General features: G+C 37.3%; 1 protein-coding gene across 1 annotated transcript in view; it reads right to left on the reverse strand.

Annotated features, from left to right (window-relative positions):
* LOC140162783 (CUB and sushi domain-containing protein 1-like) overlaps nt 1-18,883 on the reverse strand; it is a 60,824-nt gene that overhangs the window by 1,447 nt on the left and 40,494 nt on the right. Inside the window, exons 4-22 of the mRNA XM_072186080.1 lie at nt 17,773-17,964; nt 17,362-17,535; nt 16,444-16,542; nt 15,189-15,296; nt 14,324-14,475; nt 13,712-13,934; nt 11,649-11,747; nt 11,010-11,117; nt 10,180-10,377; nt 9,513-9,686; nt 7,354-7,452; nt 6,779-6,886; nt 4,936-5,107; nt 4,584-4,780; nt 3,742-3,840; nt 2,394-2,501; nt 1,806-1,925; nt 969-1,084; nt 35-167 (exon numbers count right to left, since the gene is read on the reverse strand). Of these exons, the coding sequence (XP_072042181.1) occupies nt 35-167; nt 969-1,084; nt 1,806-1,925; nt 2,394-2,501; nt 3,742-3,840; nt 4,584-4,780; nt 4,936-5,107; nt 6,779-6,886; nt 7,354-7,452; nt 9,513-9,686; nt 10,180-10,377; nt 11,010-11,117; nt 11,649-11,747; nt 13,712-13,934; nt 14,324-14,475; nt 15,189-15,296; nt 16,444-16,542; nt 17,362-17,535; nt 17,773-17,964 (2,679 nt within the window). The remainder of the gene's footprint in view (nt 1-34; nt 168-968; nt 1,085-1,805; nt 1,926-2,393; nt 2,502-3,741; nt 3,841-4,583; nt 4,781-4,935; nt 5,108-6,778; nt 6,887-7,353; nt 7,453-9,512; nt 9,687-10,179; nt 10,378-11,009; nt 11,118-11,648; nt 11,748-13,711; nt 13,935-14,323; nt 14,476-15,188; nt 15,297-16,443; nt 16,543-17,361; nt 17,536-17,772; nt 17,965-18,883) is intronic.

Here is an 18,883-nt window from a genome sequence, read left to right on the forward strand (position 1 = left end):
TAATGTGTTGCTGTAATCAAACGACGCTACTTACCAATTGTTCTTGAAGCCACAACTTCTAGATTAAATCCTGCAAGGTTGACAGTTTCGTCTGTGATAAACGTCATCCAAGCATGTGGTGACGTCACCAATATCGTCATATCACGTTGGATTGTACCTGTAAGTATCTGTAGGCAAAATGAAAGAACTATCATATTGAGCAATTATGTACATGCTTGTATAAATAAAGGTGATATGCTGAAATAGGAATCCGTGACGGCAGGTGTCAAAATTCCTAGTATAGGCAGATTTCTTTGTCATTCTTTCGGCTCCGCGAACAACTCTTGCCGAATGTGAATCAATTAATTCAGAAGGTGGAAGAGCAACTTATAAGCTATCTATTAAAGCCTTAATATACGATCTTTTTAAATTTTTAGATTTTTCATTTTTCCTTCCAAAATGATAATATGCAATCATTATGAAAGTTCCCAATACATTTGGACGCGAAAACATTGGAAATTTGCAAAGAAACAACATCATAAACTTCACCTCTATCCACTCGAAATATCTTTTTTGGATTAGGACGTCGAGTGCGGCCCTCAGAGTTAGTCTCCTACGCAGCCAGTTTGGTTATGCTCCCTCCACATGTGTGGAGGGAGCGTAACCAAACTGGCTTCGTAGGAGATTAAGATTTGCGATCGTTCCGACATATTATCATAATCTGAAAAATTAGGATAATATGACGGACCAACAGAAAATCATCCCGTTTTACTTCAAATAGGGCGAATTTGACAGTTTGCTCATAGATGTAAGTTGGAACATGTGTAAGTATTACAAATATGCCAAAACAATCGCTTTTGAAAAAAATAAAGGTATATTCTGAAAAAAGATCGTACATTAAGGCTTTAACGGTAGGTAGTATAAATTAAAGTGATTATGTTGTTTAATGTTCCAAGGAGGTACAAAACTTACCTTGGTCAACATCTTACCTCAATAACAGTTGACGACTTTCCAGGATCTAGCCCATATCCTATGCGAAGTGTATCACGCAGGGGTTCCAACTCGAATTCTCTTACTTTAATCTTCAGGAATGAATTAGGCGGACCTATAACAATAGATGTCAATGCGAAAATGAAGCAATCATGCCGGTACGGATTCTTACATCTCAAAGTGGGCATGTGTTATTGTAACAGCTGGTGTGTTTCACCTATAGGCCAATCAAATTACATCAGGACTTAACCCACCACAAGTTGCAACAGAAACCATTGAATCATCATTTATTTCCGACACGTATATTAAAGATATCAGGAGGTGAAGTTTCAAAGTTGGTCAAATCTTATTTAAAACCATACCAATATCTTGCACTCATCATAAGAATTCAGATTAAGTATAGTTTGACTAATCTCCGACATACAGTTCTTGAGTTATAGGCAAAAAAGGTCAAATGTCAAATTTTGGGGTCCACAGTCGTTTACAATGGAAATATAATATGCGCCAATTTTAATCCATCTGGTCCCAAATTGCTCCTTTGGCAAAAAAATTAATCAAAATGAGAAAAGTTGCATTGTCTTGGATGCTTTGTTACAAAATAGGTAACATCACAAAATAGGTCAAGGTCAACATAGCTCAATTGAATTTGATTTCCTTTCCCATGTTACCAAGGTACCACTTGAGATATGGCAAACATTTTTTTTAATGTTTCTGTAAGCGGAGCAATATGAAACCATTTCCATTCCTTTGAATTGTAAAATGTTCAGTTGTCTACTTTAAACAAAGGTGTACTAAAATAACGGACGTGACATATTAGAATGGTGTGAGTGACTTACCCATCAATAACCATAGACAATGTGTATTGCTGCTATATGTACCTGGATGATTAGCCGATTGTAGTACGGTGGGTGTGTCAAACGCCAAAGTGATGTTTGCGTTAATGGGGCAATCTTCATCTATGAAATGAAATGAAATGAATGAATGAACAGTACAACAGTCATGACAGTATAGCAACTTTATACTTGCATATTCTCCTGACTTGGGGCGATGAGGGAGAAGCAGTTTATCTGCCATGAGCATGATCTGGCATTGACAAACATGGAATTATGAGAAACCTAACCAAAATACCATACACACCCTTAGAAACAAAACCATTACAAACAAAAGGAATACACTATCACAACATTCCCCTTGTATGGTTAAAGCATGAGATAAAAAAAAAACATGGTCAACATTAACATCACAACATAAAAAATCAAATGGTGTTCTAATAAATTGGAGGGTCTGTATCAATTAACAACCTAATAGATGTTTGATGGTCTACGAGATAAACATTACATATCCACCTCCTATAAAGGAAAACATTTAGTATTTGGTGTTGAAACTAGGAAAACGCTTCATTAAGCATTTGTTCAAATACTTACGACAATTAGCCTCATCCTCTCCTCCCATACAGTCAAAGTTCTCATCACATCTGTATTCATCACTTATACATCGACCATTGCCGCACATGAACTGGTCAGATCTGCATTCTTAAAGATTGCAAAAACAACCAGAAACAACAATCATTCTATTGTTATCGCAGAATGGTTTTTTTTTCTTTTTTTAAATTTACAATACGGTTACTTTAAAATAATAATGAAATTGTTTCCCATTGTTAAAACTCTTAGGGAAAAAGTATTACAAAATACCTATTTGCGTTATTACGGCAATGCGTTGGGAAAATACCCTGTTACTATAAAAACTGTTGACAAAAGCGAATTTTGACACCTTATTTGTTGTTCTGTAGTCTCGTTGAAAAAAGTTACCACCGTTTGAATGATAAAGGGTCGGATTTCAAAAGTTGCATTTGCCCCTATACAAAGGATTCTGCATAGGTTTCTAGGTGGTTATCCAATGCGGTATTTGCTTTATTGTGCGCATTTTTTCATTCAAACCTATGTTTGCCACTTGTCTGATTAACCAATAAAAAGCAATGACAATAAAAGAAAATGTTATTAATCACAATGGGTTATTCCATTTAATATCCACACTCCCCCTGTGGAAGATTTTGGAAATATCTTCCACGAGCAAGTGTGAATTTCAAATGGAATGAGCACATTCGGTAACTCCATTTGAATTTTTCATACACCCTGTGAGAAAGATTCAACCTGAATCTTCCACAAAGGGAGAATAAGCTTCAACTGCAGTTGCTAATGTGTTAATTCCATTTGAAATTCATACTCTCCCTGTGGAAGATATTTCCAAAATGTTGACCAGGAAAAAATCGCATTCCGGGAAAAGTATATATTTCACGGATCAACCTAAAAGTCCAATTTTGACCTCCAGCGTCGACATCGCCTTGCTAACCACCATTGGATTTTTACGCGAGTGTGATAATAATGCTGAAAACATCTCCACCAAGGATTCCGTGTGATCAATAGATCGAAAACTGCTGTTTAGTGTGCATTCGCGTGAAACATAATTATATTGACATTTAAACACATAATGTTCCTGTGTCACGGCCTTTTTTTTGGTGACAACTGAATGCGAAATTACGTGCGAGTGCTTTGGTGATATCTACTTCCGGGTCTGGCTTGTCGACCGATTTCCCACAATTCAACGCGCTATGACGACTGTTGCATTTAAACCGAATGGGGGCGCATAGATTACGAAATGCGAGAATTGCCGAGTACAGTTTACATTCAATAGGGTTAGGATTAAGGTTAGGGTTAGGTTTAGGGTGTTGTAAACTGCATTAAGTAGTCCTTTATATCGCCATCTGAAACTTACCACAAGGTAGTTCATCGGCCTCACTGATGCAATTTGCAATCTCATCACATACATTTTGTTGTGTAAGAACACCACTTTGGTCAAAGCAGACGAATACATCTGTAAATGATAAATTTGTCACGATTAATACAAACATTTTTAGTAAAGTAACAGGGGAAGATTATAGGGTGTTTAAAACGGTAATAATGAGGACGGTATCCCGTGCAATCTTAGAAAAGAAAGTTCCAGAGGTAACATTTTTGTCCTCTCATGGAACGATCATGGAAGGTTCTTAAATTTTCACGAATTGAATTTGAAGGTACTAAGGGGAACCTCGGCCTTTAAAGTTCTCATAATCCCTGTAGATAACTAAAAACGTTCTTATGACTTTTAGAGGACCAAAATAGTGCTTCATAATGTCCTAAGCTCCTTCACGATTCTCCTTAGCAACTTCAAAGGTTTATCAGAGAGGACAGAATGGTTCCTTTTGTATTTTTTCTTTCTAAGAGTGCGTGCATAATCGTATATAACTGGTACATCAGTTTTAAGTGGACTTGGTGGCCATATCATGTGAAAACGATCAGTTCATCCACAATAAATGTTTTTATATTGAACGTTGTGCCTGTATGTCTACAAATCAACCAAAGATCAATATATACTCTTTTAAAATTTTGCACAGAGAAGAAGACCATCTAAGCCCATCTTTACCATATGGCCCGCACTTATGTTACAATGAAGGAAAAACTGTAGCCTATAAAGGATTGTGGGTTTTTTTTTACTATTAGCTATGTTCTTATATTTTTTGTCTTCCTCTGCAGCATCATTGTTATACTGAGCGGTGATTATTTATCATCATAGCGTACCAGTTGCAGGTTTAGCGAATACATCAAGCCGGAAACCTTTTGCAGTACCATGGAAATTCGAAAAGAAAGTCATCCATAACTCTGACTCGTCAGAAGCAAATTGGACCCCGGTGCGAATCGTGTCTGTGAGCTCAATCATAAGTCGTGATAAATCTCCTGAAAAATTGCCACTTCCGATGACAAGACGGTCACCATACCTTAAACACACGGAATATGAAAACAGTTACAAAAGTAATTGTTTTTTAGATATTATTTCAACTCCTTAATCGTTATTTTTTTCTTCTTGACATATAACAAAAATGGTGATACCCAACGTAAAGAGGAAATTGAAAGTTTTGAAAATACCACGCACCTATTTAAGTCAAAGTCCATAATTCTAACAATAACCACCGAGTCTGCTGGACCTTCGAATCTCCACCGACAGTACATGTTATTATCATAGTTCTCGGGATAATTTGCTGACGCCACCTCATGTACATCGTCGTATGCTAGGATGATTTTTTCTTCCGAAGGGCATTGGCCATCTGCGAAAACAAAATCAATACATGATGTATAATTTAGGTTCTGGAAAGTAGTACATTAGTGTATAAATAACATCTTTAACACGTTTTCCCATTTATTATCCACGACCATTTGAATTTCACACTCCCTGTGTGGAAGATTAAGGTCATGTCTTCATACTAATCTTCATTTTTGCTCTTTTAATCTACCGTATATATACTCTTCCTGCTCTTAAAGGAAGTGTCCGGCAATCACAACATTATGTCTTAGGCCTATATGTTAGAAAAATAATTATCAAGCACGAATCACATGGTTTTATTTAAAACAAAGACATATTAACCATAAAAACGAATAAAAACAGCCATCTCTCAACACGCGATATTCAAAATTCCCGCGCCGAAATTGTCTAGAGCAATGGCGTCCTAATAATTCAATGAAGCCTGACGACAAATGAGCACAAATAACCATGACGTCAGTCATAAAATATCACATCGCCGTGATAGTCACGAAAACTATAGTCTTTGTCAAAGACTACTGGACACGAGCCACGAGTCAAAAACCGCGATTCCCCACGAATAGCGAGCGGAGCGAGCAGCCAGCGTAGTGTGCCAATTGGTTTCCAAGAGTGTGTGATCCAGTACACAGTCTGTAGCACAGACTACGAAAACTATAGCTAGACAATGGCGTAGCCAAGACTTTTTCACAAATGGGTGTGGGGGTACAAGTAGTTTAAAATGGCTAACACGATTGGTTGATGGCATGTAAAACCGAGTCATTTGTAAGAAAAGTTGAACAATGATGTCCTTATTTATCTAACATTCTGTTTGCATCTTTACAAGGGTTAGACACTTGTATAAAAAAAAAAATATCGTGAATTGTGCGGAACAACTCATATTATTTGGCTAAGTTGAATTTAAAATATTCATATTATTGAAAATATATGTAGAGAGCGCCCTCAATTTGCCCACAAATGTACAGTTTCTAGAATAAAAATTACCACAAAAACAGAAAAAACAGAATAATTTGGTATAGAAACAAAAATCTTTGTTAAAAATAACTAAAAAATATGTGTATAGTAGTGTGTTAGCTGTTGGTATTGTTCAGGTTTAGTATTGAACATTATATGTTTTGTTAGAAAAAATAATAAATGATGTCATCAAGCAACCGTGCTGAGGCTTATATCATGGTGAAAAATATCATGGTGGTCTGCCCACTGGTACGCTACTGTAGCTAGATTATTAGAAATCACGACTTACTTCGCCACTTCTTATACATGTAGAGATTATAATAGACGGTTTATATTTGGAGTTAGTCAGAGATGAAAATACAGTAATATGCATTACTCTCATGTTAAATCCATATTATAACATTTTCATACAAAATAGATTAGCATTTCTTTGCCATAAAATGTTAGTTTTTACTGTCAGATATATCCCTTTTTATTTTTGAGCCGAAAAACTACGGCAAAGCAAAGAAAATTGGAATTTACTACCAGCGCATATGTCGCCAATACGTACCACTCCTTCGGTCATGTTATGATACGTTATGACAAAACAACAGCCCCTCGAGTCTTGATTTTTGCAGGGTATATTGGTTTACTAAAGTACAATATAATCGTGTAAAAATGAATTTTAAAAAAATCAGTGAGGGCGTCCTCATCAGCAAATGTTATAATATGGCTTTAAGATACTTACGGCAATTGATTTCATCTTCGCCTTGTTCACAATCCACTTTATTGTCACAGACTCTGGACTGGTCTAGACATCTCGAATCATAACATGTAAACTGAGATTCGTCACAATCTGGAGGGAATTGAAAAAAGATACGTTGTAGCCATAACCCTAAAAAACTCTAAAATAAATTTGATAAATCTGGGGATTTATATCATAGTACACGATGTCAACCTTAGTCTACCACATGTATATAAAACCATCGCAACCAGGATCAGCTCAACGAGTAACGGACGGGTTAACCAAGACAATTAGGCAACTATTTTTCCGAGAACATTTTCCAGCCACACAGGGCTCTAGCTCTGGAACTCTCTTGATTGTGCTCGCAATCAACTGCGCTAACTTGACTTTGCTCGTAGTCATCCATGTAAGACCGCCATTTTCAAGGGAAAAAACAAGAAGAATCTGTATCTCGTATAATGTTTAGTATAAGAGAACTAAACCTTCAATTATTGATAACATTTGCTTTATATAATTCCTCCTGAAACATAATATCATGCTTTATTTTACAACAAATTAATAACGACATGGAACCTTACCACACAGATATTCATCAACTGCTGTAGCACAGTTGATAGTAGAATCGCATATATCATCAGCTGTGACAACACCGCTGTTATCAAAACACAAGAATACATCTGAAAGAGCAAAAGTATATAGAACAAAATGGTACGTACACAATTACTGATACATGTAATAATCGTTCGTCGTTGTGTTTTGTGGAAACAGAACTAAGATGAAACCCAGAGACATGCAATAAATCGTATAAATTAAGCGCTCAATTTTAAATGTTTTTAAGTTCTCGCGGAATCAATAAACATCCCTATAAAACTTAGAACACTAGTCCCGCTCTGGCTATTGTAATGGTTATGATAATTCACTCAGCAAAGTGCATTTTAATCGCTCAAGGCCGTGGAGTTATTACTTTTAGGCTGGATAGCTAAATGCAGCAACTCCACGGTCAAGTACGTGCGATTACCTCAACGAATACACTTTTGCGAAGTAATTATCCGGCATATAAACTTCTAATGTCCATTTGTATTCACCGTCATACTGCAGTTACTGTCCGTTTTCCTATACACAATACACAGTGCTCTTTCCCATTGACGCGTGACCTCTACAAATAGCCCTACGTTAAAAGTATAGGGATATGACTAGTTAACGTCGCTGTGTGAAAAATAACCGGCCAATATTAAAAGTACTCTTCTAAAGTTCTAGAAAATATAGTTTTTAACATGTCCTAAATTTTTAGCTAATTTAGATGTTTGGAAATATTCGTACTTTGGTGTTTTAGTTAATGTTATAGGTAATAGTACATTGCCTAGTTAACGTCGCTGTGTGAAAAATAACCGGCCAATATTAAAAGTACTCTTCTAAAATTCTAGACAATATAGTTTTGTAACATGTCCTAAATTTTTAGCTAATTTAGGTGTTTGGAGAGGGTCGTACTTTTGTGTTTTAGGAAGGATATGTAAACGACAGATAACACCAAAAATATGAAGAAATTATTTCCAAACCGTGTTAAGTCAACAATCATTATGTTGCTCATTTTCAAGAATGCTGGTTTACAAAAAGCACGCCATTGTCTCATTTCGTGAACAAAAGTACACATACCATTGTTTCCTTTCGTTTCCTTTATAATCGGTTACCCAACTGAAGCTATAATACGCAAACTTTATTGCGATATCGCACATGAAAACAGTCACATGTGCACAGCCAGAGAAGATCCGATTTAATCAGTTGAGCTGTTTCAATGAGTGTTATCTTGGTTTAATAGCTTTTAATGGGGTTAAGTCCTGCAAAGGTCGAGATGAATTCTACTGTAGACATGACTGCATCATGGTTATATATTCTTCTCACGTTCACGTGCATTATATTTCACGAACTATTCTTCGTAGCCATATCATATGACACATGCACACCAAACAAAAGATGATCTAAAAATAAGCTCACTGGTGATTTTTCTTTTTTTTAATCGAAGTAATATCCAACCACTTTAGTGTTATCTATTTTTTTTTATTTTTTTTTTTATTGGAAGAAAACATCTCAGAATTGTGTTGAGTTCAACATGGATCGACTCAACTTCCAGCACGACTAGGCATTACAATTAAATAGAGGGTGGTCAGTAGTGTCCTGGGTTTTAATACGGGCTTGACATTAAGCATGGATTAATTCTTCACGATGTGCCAAGACTAGTCTGGAAGGGGTTTGCATAACATAAACCGCGCGGGCTAAATATTAATTGGGGTGTGTTGGGAGATGGTGTAAAATAATTGTTTGATAGAAAATGTTACTGCTTTCCACGAGTTTACATTATGATGCACATAATGCCTAAAACGGCAGGTTTAAGGATGCTGAATTTGAGCTTTGTGGTGGACACAATTTCTGACTTTATGCAACATTGTTCTGTTGTTATCAAATTTATTGGGGTTTGAGGTGACATTTCCCAAACTTCGTCTGCAATTGGCATTCGTCAGAGCTTAAATGCACTTGCAATGAGAGGAGCTTAAAATATGGCTCTTTAAAGTGGTACGTACCCTCACTGGGGTCAAACTAAATCTGTTTATTTGCGTACAGTAAGTTTATAAAACTTACGTACCACTTTAATAGCCATTTTTCGAAAGCTCCTCCAACATTCAAAATTGATGCATTACAAGTGCATTTCAGTACTTATCAACTCTTTTAGAGTTTATTGTACCTGAAGCCGGTCTAGCAAAGACAGTTGCCGCGAAGCCTCTTGAATTCCTTCTTGAATTGCTGAAAAAAGTCATCCATAATTCAGGGCTTATGGATGATTCCTGCCGTCCTACGTATTGCACTCCAGTAAGTTCTCTCATGATAGACGAAGAGTTCCCTGGATACAGCCCGTCACCTATATGGAAATTAAGAAATTTGTTTAATATATCTTGTTCAAATATCGTAGGATCTGCAAGCATATGTGTCACTTAATGAGTATTTTTGACGAAAGGCAAATCAATGGAAACACCATACAAAATTCACTATTTGCGGCTGATACATGTTTTTATTGTCCCTAATGATAAGGGAAATATTATAGTCCTATTCACATAGTTTAAAGGAAAAGTATACGTAAAGAAAATGTGTACAATCTCATCCAAATACCTAATAATGAATTGGAAATTTAGATTTTCTATAATTTTTACCAAAAATCAAAAATCAGTATTTTATATTTGATGCAGTTAATTTTATTTGTAAATGAATGATGGTGTCACTGTTTAGATTTCGTAGGAAATCCAAACTTAACTCCGACTCATTTTAAGATTTTGGATATGATTGTAATAAGTATGTTCTTGAAATGGGCTGATTATTTTTTTTTATCGTACTGTTTCCTTTCATACATTACATACCAATGGTCACTTTGTCTCCTTGAAGATCCAATTGAAAGTCGTTAAATTTGACAATAATTACTGAATCAGGTGGACCTCTGAAGAGCCAACGACAGTGGACATTATTGCCATAGTTATCTGGGTAGCCATCTGAGGTCAGAGCTACAGTATACCCATACTCAAGGATCGCGGGGTCACCGGAAGTGGGGCAGCTCCTATCTGTGATTTAAATGAGGCATTGGAAAAGATACTTATCGTTAACTTGATTTCCCTCATGCTCCTCCTCCACCTCATCCTTATCATCATCATCAACATCATCATCATCACATCATCATCATCAGCATCAGCATCATCATCACTATCATACTTATGGCAATTGATTTCGTCCGCTCCTTGTTTGCAATCCATCTCACCATTACCATCACCCTCTCAACTTTATCCTTCTCCTCATCCTATTCCTCCATCTTCTCTTCCCCATACTCATCCTCATACTCATCCATCCTCATTCTCATCATCATCATCATAGTTACGGTAATTGATTTCGTCCTCTCCTTGGTTGCAATCCGTCTCACCATTACCAACACCATCTCAACTTTATCCTTCTCCTCATCCTCTTCCTCTATCTCCTCTCCCTCATACTCATCCTCGTACTCATCCATCCTCATCCTCATACTCATCCTCGTCATCATAGTTACGGTAATTGATTTCGTCCTCTCCCTGCTTGCAATCCGTCTCACCATTACCATCACCATCTCAACTTTATCCTTCTCCTCCACCTAGTCCCCTCCTCCTGAGTCACCTCTTCTCGTTCCCATCCTCATCATACTCATCCTCATCCTCATCATACTTACGGCAATTGATTTCATCCTCTCCCTGGTTGCAATCGATCTCACCGTTACATTTCTTGTCCGTCTGTATACAACGCTCATTATAACATTTGAAGTCGTCAACTGAACAATCTGGAATTACAAACAAGCTGGTAAGTTACTATTCCCAAAATACAGATTTCCAAAATACAGATTCCCAAAATACAGATTTCACACGGGAACCTCGATTTAGATCATAGATTGGCATTATGCACCACAGTGGGTGCATAGCGTGCCGTGGTTCGGAGAGTCACGTGAAATGTTGGTCCCATGTACCAGAAGAGCAATATCTGGACATGTAAAAGTTGCAGGCCTTTTCGTAAAGAGCAGGGGATCAGTCCGGGCCTGTTGTCTGTCACACTCAGCATTGAGGTCAACTTGCGCTGCCCGTTGGGGCTTGGAAGCATATCGACCCGTGGCGCGGAGGAATCTGAGTATTCAGAAAGCGTGGATAAAATGCCGTTTTATTATTATTATAAATGTTGAGGTTGAATCAATATTGATTAAATGAAGTCATAAGCGATACCATCAAATACAAACTTAACATATTTGTAAATACAATGAACATCTATCATGTCTATGTATGAATTAAATAAAGGTAATACTACGTTAGTTTATACTTACCGCATAACAGTTCGTCATATTCCGTTTCACAATTTACTTCAAAGTCGCAAATATTGTCAATTGTGACCACACCACTGCCCTGGAAGCATACGTATACCTCTGGAATCAAACGAAGGTAAGAAAATGGTGATTTAATTGGTATGCATATACTCGCAAATAACTTGGCAAAGTACTTTCGTTCACGTACTACAGCTGCTCTGAGAGCTCGTACTAAAATAAAGAATTTTCAATCCTAACGATTTCAATGATGTCGATTGAATTTGTTGTGAACAAAGGAGGATGGTTAAAACGCTATCCTTCGATACTTCTGTTCTGACGATTTCTTGACCTGCTGTTTGGTATTATTGTACACAAAAGAGGAAGGTATACGATTTCCTTTGATGCTTCAGTCTTGGCGATTTCCTTGATATATTGATTGATATTGTTGTACACAAAAGAGAAAGATATACTTATATAATCTTCGATGCTTCAGTCCTGGCGATTACCTTGACATAATATACATATTGATTGATATTATTAATATTAAAACGGTAGCTCTGAAAAGAATCATCCTCTGAACTTGAATCGAAAGCTATAATAAGCAGTCATGATTTGAAAGCTATAAGCAGTCATGATTTGAAAGCTATAAGCAGTCATGATTTGAAAGCTATAAGCAGTCATGATTTGAAAGCTATAAGCGGTCATGATTTGACAGTTATAAGCATCCATGATTTGAAAGGTATAAGCAGTCATGATTTGAAAGCTATAAGCAGTCATGATTTGAAAGCTATAAGCAGTCATGATTTGAAAGCTATAAGCAGTCATGATTAGAAAGCTATTAGCAGCAGTCATATAAGCAGTCATGATTTGACAGCTATAAGCAGTCATGATTTGACAGCTATAAGCAGTCATGATTTGACAGCTATAAGCAGTCATGATTTGACAGCTATAAGCAGTCATGATTTGACAGCTGTAAGCAGTCATGATTTGACAGCTATAAGCAGTCATGATTTGACAGCTATAAGCAGTCATGATTTGACAGCTATAAGCAGTCATGATTTGACAGCTATAAGCAGTCATGATTTGACAGCTATAAGCAGTCATGATTTGACAGCTATAAGCAGTCATGATTTGACAGCTATAAGCAGTCATGATTTGACAGCTATAAGCAGTCATGATTTGACAGCTATAAGCAGTCATGATTTGACAGCTATAAGCAGTCATGATTTGACAGCTATAAGCAGCCATGATTTGACAGCTATAAGCAGTCATGATTTGACAGCTATAAGCAGCCATGATTTGACAGCTATAAGCAGTTGACAGCTATAAGCAGTCATGATTTGACAGCTATACGCAGTCATGATTTGACAGCTATAAGCAGTCATGATTTGACAGCTATAAGCAGTCATGATTTGACAGCTATAAGCAGTCATGATTTGACAGCTATAAGCAGCCATGATTTGAAAGCTATAAGCAGTCATGACTTGACAGCTATAAGCAGTCATGATTTGACAGCTATAAGCAGTCATGATTTGACAGCTATAAGCAGTCATGATTTGACAGCTATAAGCAGTCATGATTTGACAGTTTTAAGTAGTCATGATTTGAAAGCTATAAGCAGCCATGATTTGACAGATATAAGCAGCCATGATTTGACAGCTATAAGCAGTTATGATTTGAAAGCTATAAGCAGTCATGATTTGAAAGCTATAAGCAGTCATGATTTGAAAGCTATAAGCAGTCATGATTTGACAGCTATAAGCAGTCATGATTTGAAAGCTATAAGCAGTCATTATTTGACAGCTATAAGCGGTCATGATTTGAAAGCTATAAGTACTCATGATTTTCCTTTGTTCGTTAGATTTTAATATGCTTTTGCAATTATTTTTAATATTTTATAGGATATGTAATTGAAGATTTAAAAGACTAGTTTGCGCATGAGATATTTGACGTGCTGTCAACCAGATCAAAAAAAAATTTTATGTACTGCGCAGGTCAGCAACAAATCACGTCGCGCCTTTGCCCTTACGTCAGACGCAAACTAGTCTTTTTAATCCAGTCCATTATAGAAGAAAATTACAAACCATCTTCCCGGGCAGCCGACAATTCTAAAGTCCAACCGGGAGCAGATCTTGTTCTGTCTGTCACAAACGATATCCAAGCATCATTTGACGTTGTGGCATATTGTATTCCTGGATTTACTTGACCTGTCAGCTCGGCATTAATGGCTGAGGTGTTGCTAGCTTGGGAACCACTACCTATTATAAGTTTATCCGAACCACTGTCATCAACATTAAACTCCACCACCTGAGAAGGCAAGAGTGTGATACGAGTTTTAATATAACGTGTGATACGAGTTTTAATGTGCATAGTATCCAAACCAAAAAAGCTTCCTCGCAAGGAGTACGTAATATCAGGAGGATGAAATTTCATATAATTGCTGCATCGTTCATCATTTTCTTTCTATCGTTCGCCGTGAATAATTATGATCCCTCACTGGGAGCCATGCACGGGAATTGGAACACAGATTTTGGTGACCATATGGGAGAACTAAATTATATGCGTGTGAAAGTTTAGCACGCGGTAAAGCTCGATATTCCCCATGAGCATTTAGGTAAAGATAATGTGGCACCAAATATGATCTTTTATTGACGCGAATTAGACTACAACATAATATTGATAATGATAAACAGTACCTTGACAACCAAAATTGATCCTTCTGGTGATTCAAAAAGCCAACGACAATGCAAGTTTGGCGGGTATTCGTCAGGGTAATCTGCTGAGCTTATACGCTGTGGTGAACCGTAATCAACGAAAAATGCATCAGTATCTTGTGGACACTTTTGGTCTGCAAGAAACAAAACGTAGACAAGCACATAGATAAACAAAGTTATAAATATAGAACCAATCAAACTTCTTACCAAACGTCGTAATATAACAAATATCTATAGCAATATACCAGCAGGACCTCCCCAGTGGGAAAAAACATAATTGTCAGTTTTTGGCGATAAATAATCGTTTTTTCTTTATGAAACAATAGTGCCTTAAAGAATATGTACAATTTCACTGAATATTTCAGCCAATGGTAGTACTTCGTATGGTCAAACCTAGCAAATATAGCATAAGCCATACAAGGCGACTGTCAACATTTGACAATAGAAAGTTCTCAAGCTACATGACTGCGCAGTGCGCAAGGTTATCTGATATGTAGCTCATTAACCCATTTGGGTCATGTAATGCATTTTGCTATTATGTCTGATGTCTTCATCTCAGTAACAGATCAGTGGGAACTCATTTTGTATGGTGAAATGAAAACTTTGTTTAAGACAGACATGACTGAGGTAACGTAATTAATGGCCGGCCATTCCTGTTGAAATTCACACACTCTCTGTGGAAGGCATTTCTTTAATCTCAAACGCAGGGATGATATGACACAATGCATGACTCCATTTGAAATCTACACCCCGAAATATTAAGTTTACGTCTTCAATATGAGGCGTATGGAATCAAACTAGAATAGCGTAATTTGCGAGTTGGCAGCATATTCTTCGGCATACTCACGGCAGTTTATCTCGTCTTCTCCTTCATTACAATCTCGCTGGTTATTACACTGTTTGGCGCCATCTATACATCTTCTGTTATAGCACTGAAACTGTCCTGCTTCGCAATCTATATATTTCATAAGAAATTGACACACAGGTATTGAATCTAAGAACTAAATTCATGGTTTAATTTGCGTACAATGTTATGGAGTGAATCAACAAAGAAATCTATGTAGAATCGAAGCTTATCAAATCAACTTTATTGTTGGTTTTGGAAGTACCAGAATCCTATCACTTTCTTTAGTGTATGAGTACGTGTAACTTAATGGCTAGTTGTAAATGCCTACTATAACTCTGAATAAATACCGTAAAAACTCGATAGTTAGCATATGTGCTTACTATCGAGCGCTTTTGGAAAAAAATGAAATTGTACCAATGTCCGGCGCTTCACCAACTGAGCTAATGGGGTTGAGACACACATTTGCAGGTTTACTTGTTCGTATACTGCTATGTGTATCGATGATTTGCTCAAAGCCCTGTACACATTTGTGGATGGGGCTCTTCATGTTTGCATGTTTTAAAAGCGCTCGATAGTAAGCACATATGCTAACTATCGAGTTTTTACGGTATGGTATCACTTCGAAAGAACAGACATTATTCAAAGGCCATTCTCATCATTCAGTTCGACTTAAATGTGAATAAAACTTTAACTTCCATATTCAAAATATTTGGGAAAAAAGGGGCAAAACCATGCGTGTTTATTTTTTATACCAAGACTTACACTTTATCTCGATTACTCCTCTCCACCCAGGTGTGAAATGGGGAGCTGTTATGAATACTGTCCATTGAGCGCCGCCCAAAGGTATGAGCATGCCTTGGGCATTGTATGGCAGCTGACATATTCTAATGACGGCGGAATAAATGTAAAGCGCTTTGGTACATGTGCACATGTGAAAGGCGCTGTATAAATACCAACATTTTTTACAAAAAAGGATAATATCAGTCTACGCAGTTGGATTTTTTTTTCTGTCAAAGTGCTTCATCATCAATTATTAAAAATAACACAAAGAAGTGAAAATTCAGAGGAATGTGTCAGCCTATACCTTCAATTTTTAATGCTCAAGATTTGTGCCAAGTCCGCGAATTTAAGGACAGTTATAGTTTACAAGTAAACATGCAATTGGGTTTTGGACCCTTTTTTTTCCAAAAATGAAGGATTTCAATGTACATAACTTATCATATTATTCTAATGTACATGGTGTACTAAACCTTACCACACAAGAATTCATCTGCACCAGTTTCACAATTGACTTCCAGGTCGCAAATATTTTCAAGAGTCACAACACCACTTCCATTAAAACAAGCGTAAACCTCTACGGTAAAAAGGAAATCAAAAAGATACTTGATGCCGTTGCTGTTTTGTCGGTTATTGATTATGATAAAATTCTCTTAGAAAAAATATTTATAGGGGTTCTGCAAACGTATAAAGGCCTACAGAACAGCTCTAGATAAAAACGTTCTAGTATAACCCAAAATGGTACTTTCTGGTATTTGCAGAATATAGTCATGTCTAAAATGGTTCTTTCTGGCCTTTGCAGACCCTTTTCAAGTTCTTTTTTTAAGGTTCTACATAGGCCTAGATGACAGCGTAGGGACCTCTTTAGAAATTGTTTGATTTGCGTAACCAAAAAAAATAGGGCATGTCCTTTTAAAAAAAAAAATTACACATATTATAAGTTGTAAATCACTAATGATAAAAGGCTTTGGAACTTTTTTTTTATTATTATTCTTTATTTTTGTGCTTTTGCTGTGTTGAAACTGCATGTTAATTATTGATGATAATGACGACGACGACGACGACAACGATGATACCGATGACAAGGGCAATGATGATTAGCCTACAATGACGATGATGATGATGATGATGATGATGATGATGATGATGATGTGATGATGATGATGATGATGACGAAGACGACGATGACGACGACGATGATGACTATGATGATGATGATGACAATGATAATGACGATGAGGATGAGGAGGAGGAGGAGAAGCAGGAGCAGGAGGAAGAGCAGGAGGACGAGAAGGCTGAGAATGAGGGGGAGAATGAGGAGGAGGAGGTGGAGGAGAAGGTGGCGGAGGAGAAGGAGCAGGAGGAGAAGGAGCAGGAGGAGGATAACAATTCTTACCGTCTGCCCTCTCAGCCTTAACTGAAAGCTGAAAACCTGTCGTTGCAAAACTTGAGTCCGTATGGAACGTTACCCACATCTCAGAACCTGACGATGCATATTGGGTCCCTGCCCGAATATCTCCCGAAAACGCTCTAATAGTCGAATTCTTGTCTCCCGGGTTTACACCATTACCTGTTGTAAATATAATATGTTCAGTAACATTTGAAGTAGGTTAATCATTAATAAATAAATAATTGAATAAATAAAATTAATAATATTTTATATTCCAGTGATCCATAATTGATTTGGGTAATCGTTTTAGTATTTCGCCATAGCTCAGTCGCTAACTTACGGCGCCAAAACGCATATGGAGGAACCCGTCACCCATTTTAGTGAGTGCCCCCCCCCCCCATCCGGGCCAGTACCTACCTATAAAAAGGTAATCAGTTCTGTCCAACGCAGAGTTGTCAAATTTGATGACGATGAGAGCACCATCCGGCCCGCTGAACAGCCATCGACAATGGAGGCCATTGCTGTATTTGTTCGGGTAGTTTGCTGATGATATTACTCGCCTTTCCCCATAGTTTAGATATCCGCTGGTGTCATTGGGACAATCTGAATCTGAAATAACCAAAATCAATAACTTTATTAAAATGAATGCAGATTGAATATTTTAGTAGACTATCCAGCACACTTCAACAATTATTCCGCTGCCATTGGGATATAATTTATCAGAATCATTTCCTCTTCACCGTAATCCACAAATGATCACAGCTGACATAGATCGTGATTACACCCAGCAGCTACCCATTTTACACCTGGGGGAGTGAAACAATATTGAGAATTAAGCCGTCTTACCAAGGAACGAAACAAACTGGTCGTGGTGGGGTTCGAACTCGCAAGCTTTCGATTATGAAGCCCTATAACCATGGTTGAAGACACATAGGGCCCCTCCTCAAGTAAGACTTGTCTCGCTCCCCGCCGGTTTGTGGTCTTCTGTCACTAAGTGACGAAGGAGCACAAATCGGCTAGTAAAGTAAGACATGACTTTCAGCAAGTCCACAGTTGTTTGATGGCATGTAAAATGTAGTAATTTTTAAGTTAAGGTGAAAAATGATGGCGCTAATTATTTCAATTTTTTTTGCATCTTTAACCCTAACAGGTAAAAATCTTACAAAATCTTACAAGGAAAACCACTGCGCATGCATGCATTCCACGTGCAATCACCCTTAGTCATTTATGGGCACCAAGTCGCTGGCCGGGCAAGCGACTCCCCCGTGGCATGAGGTCGGTGATCGTGTGCGTGGCACCCGAGGGGTCCCAGGGTCAATTTGCAGGGGTGCCAAGTGAAATCGTTCTTTATCTTCTCTCCTTTTTCGTTCCTTCTCTGCCTTCCGATAGCAAAAAAACATGTTCCTTGTTAGGGTTAATTAAGACAAATTTTCCCATTATAAGGCCTATACATTAAACGGGTTAAACACTTTACTCTTTATCATGAAATGTAAGGAATAGCTAAAGTCATATTATTTGTCTAGTTTAA

Source organism: Amphiura filiformis, chromosome 10, assembly GCF_039555335.1.
Source record: "Amphiura filiformis chromosome 10, Afil_fr2py, whole genome shotgun sequence".
NCBI classification, from domain to species: domain Eukaryota; kingdom Metazoa; phylum Echinodermata; class Ophiuroidea; order Amphilepidida; family Amphiuridae; genus Amphiura; species Amphiura filiformis.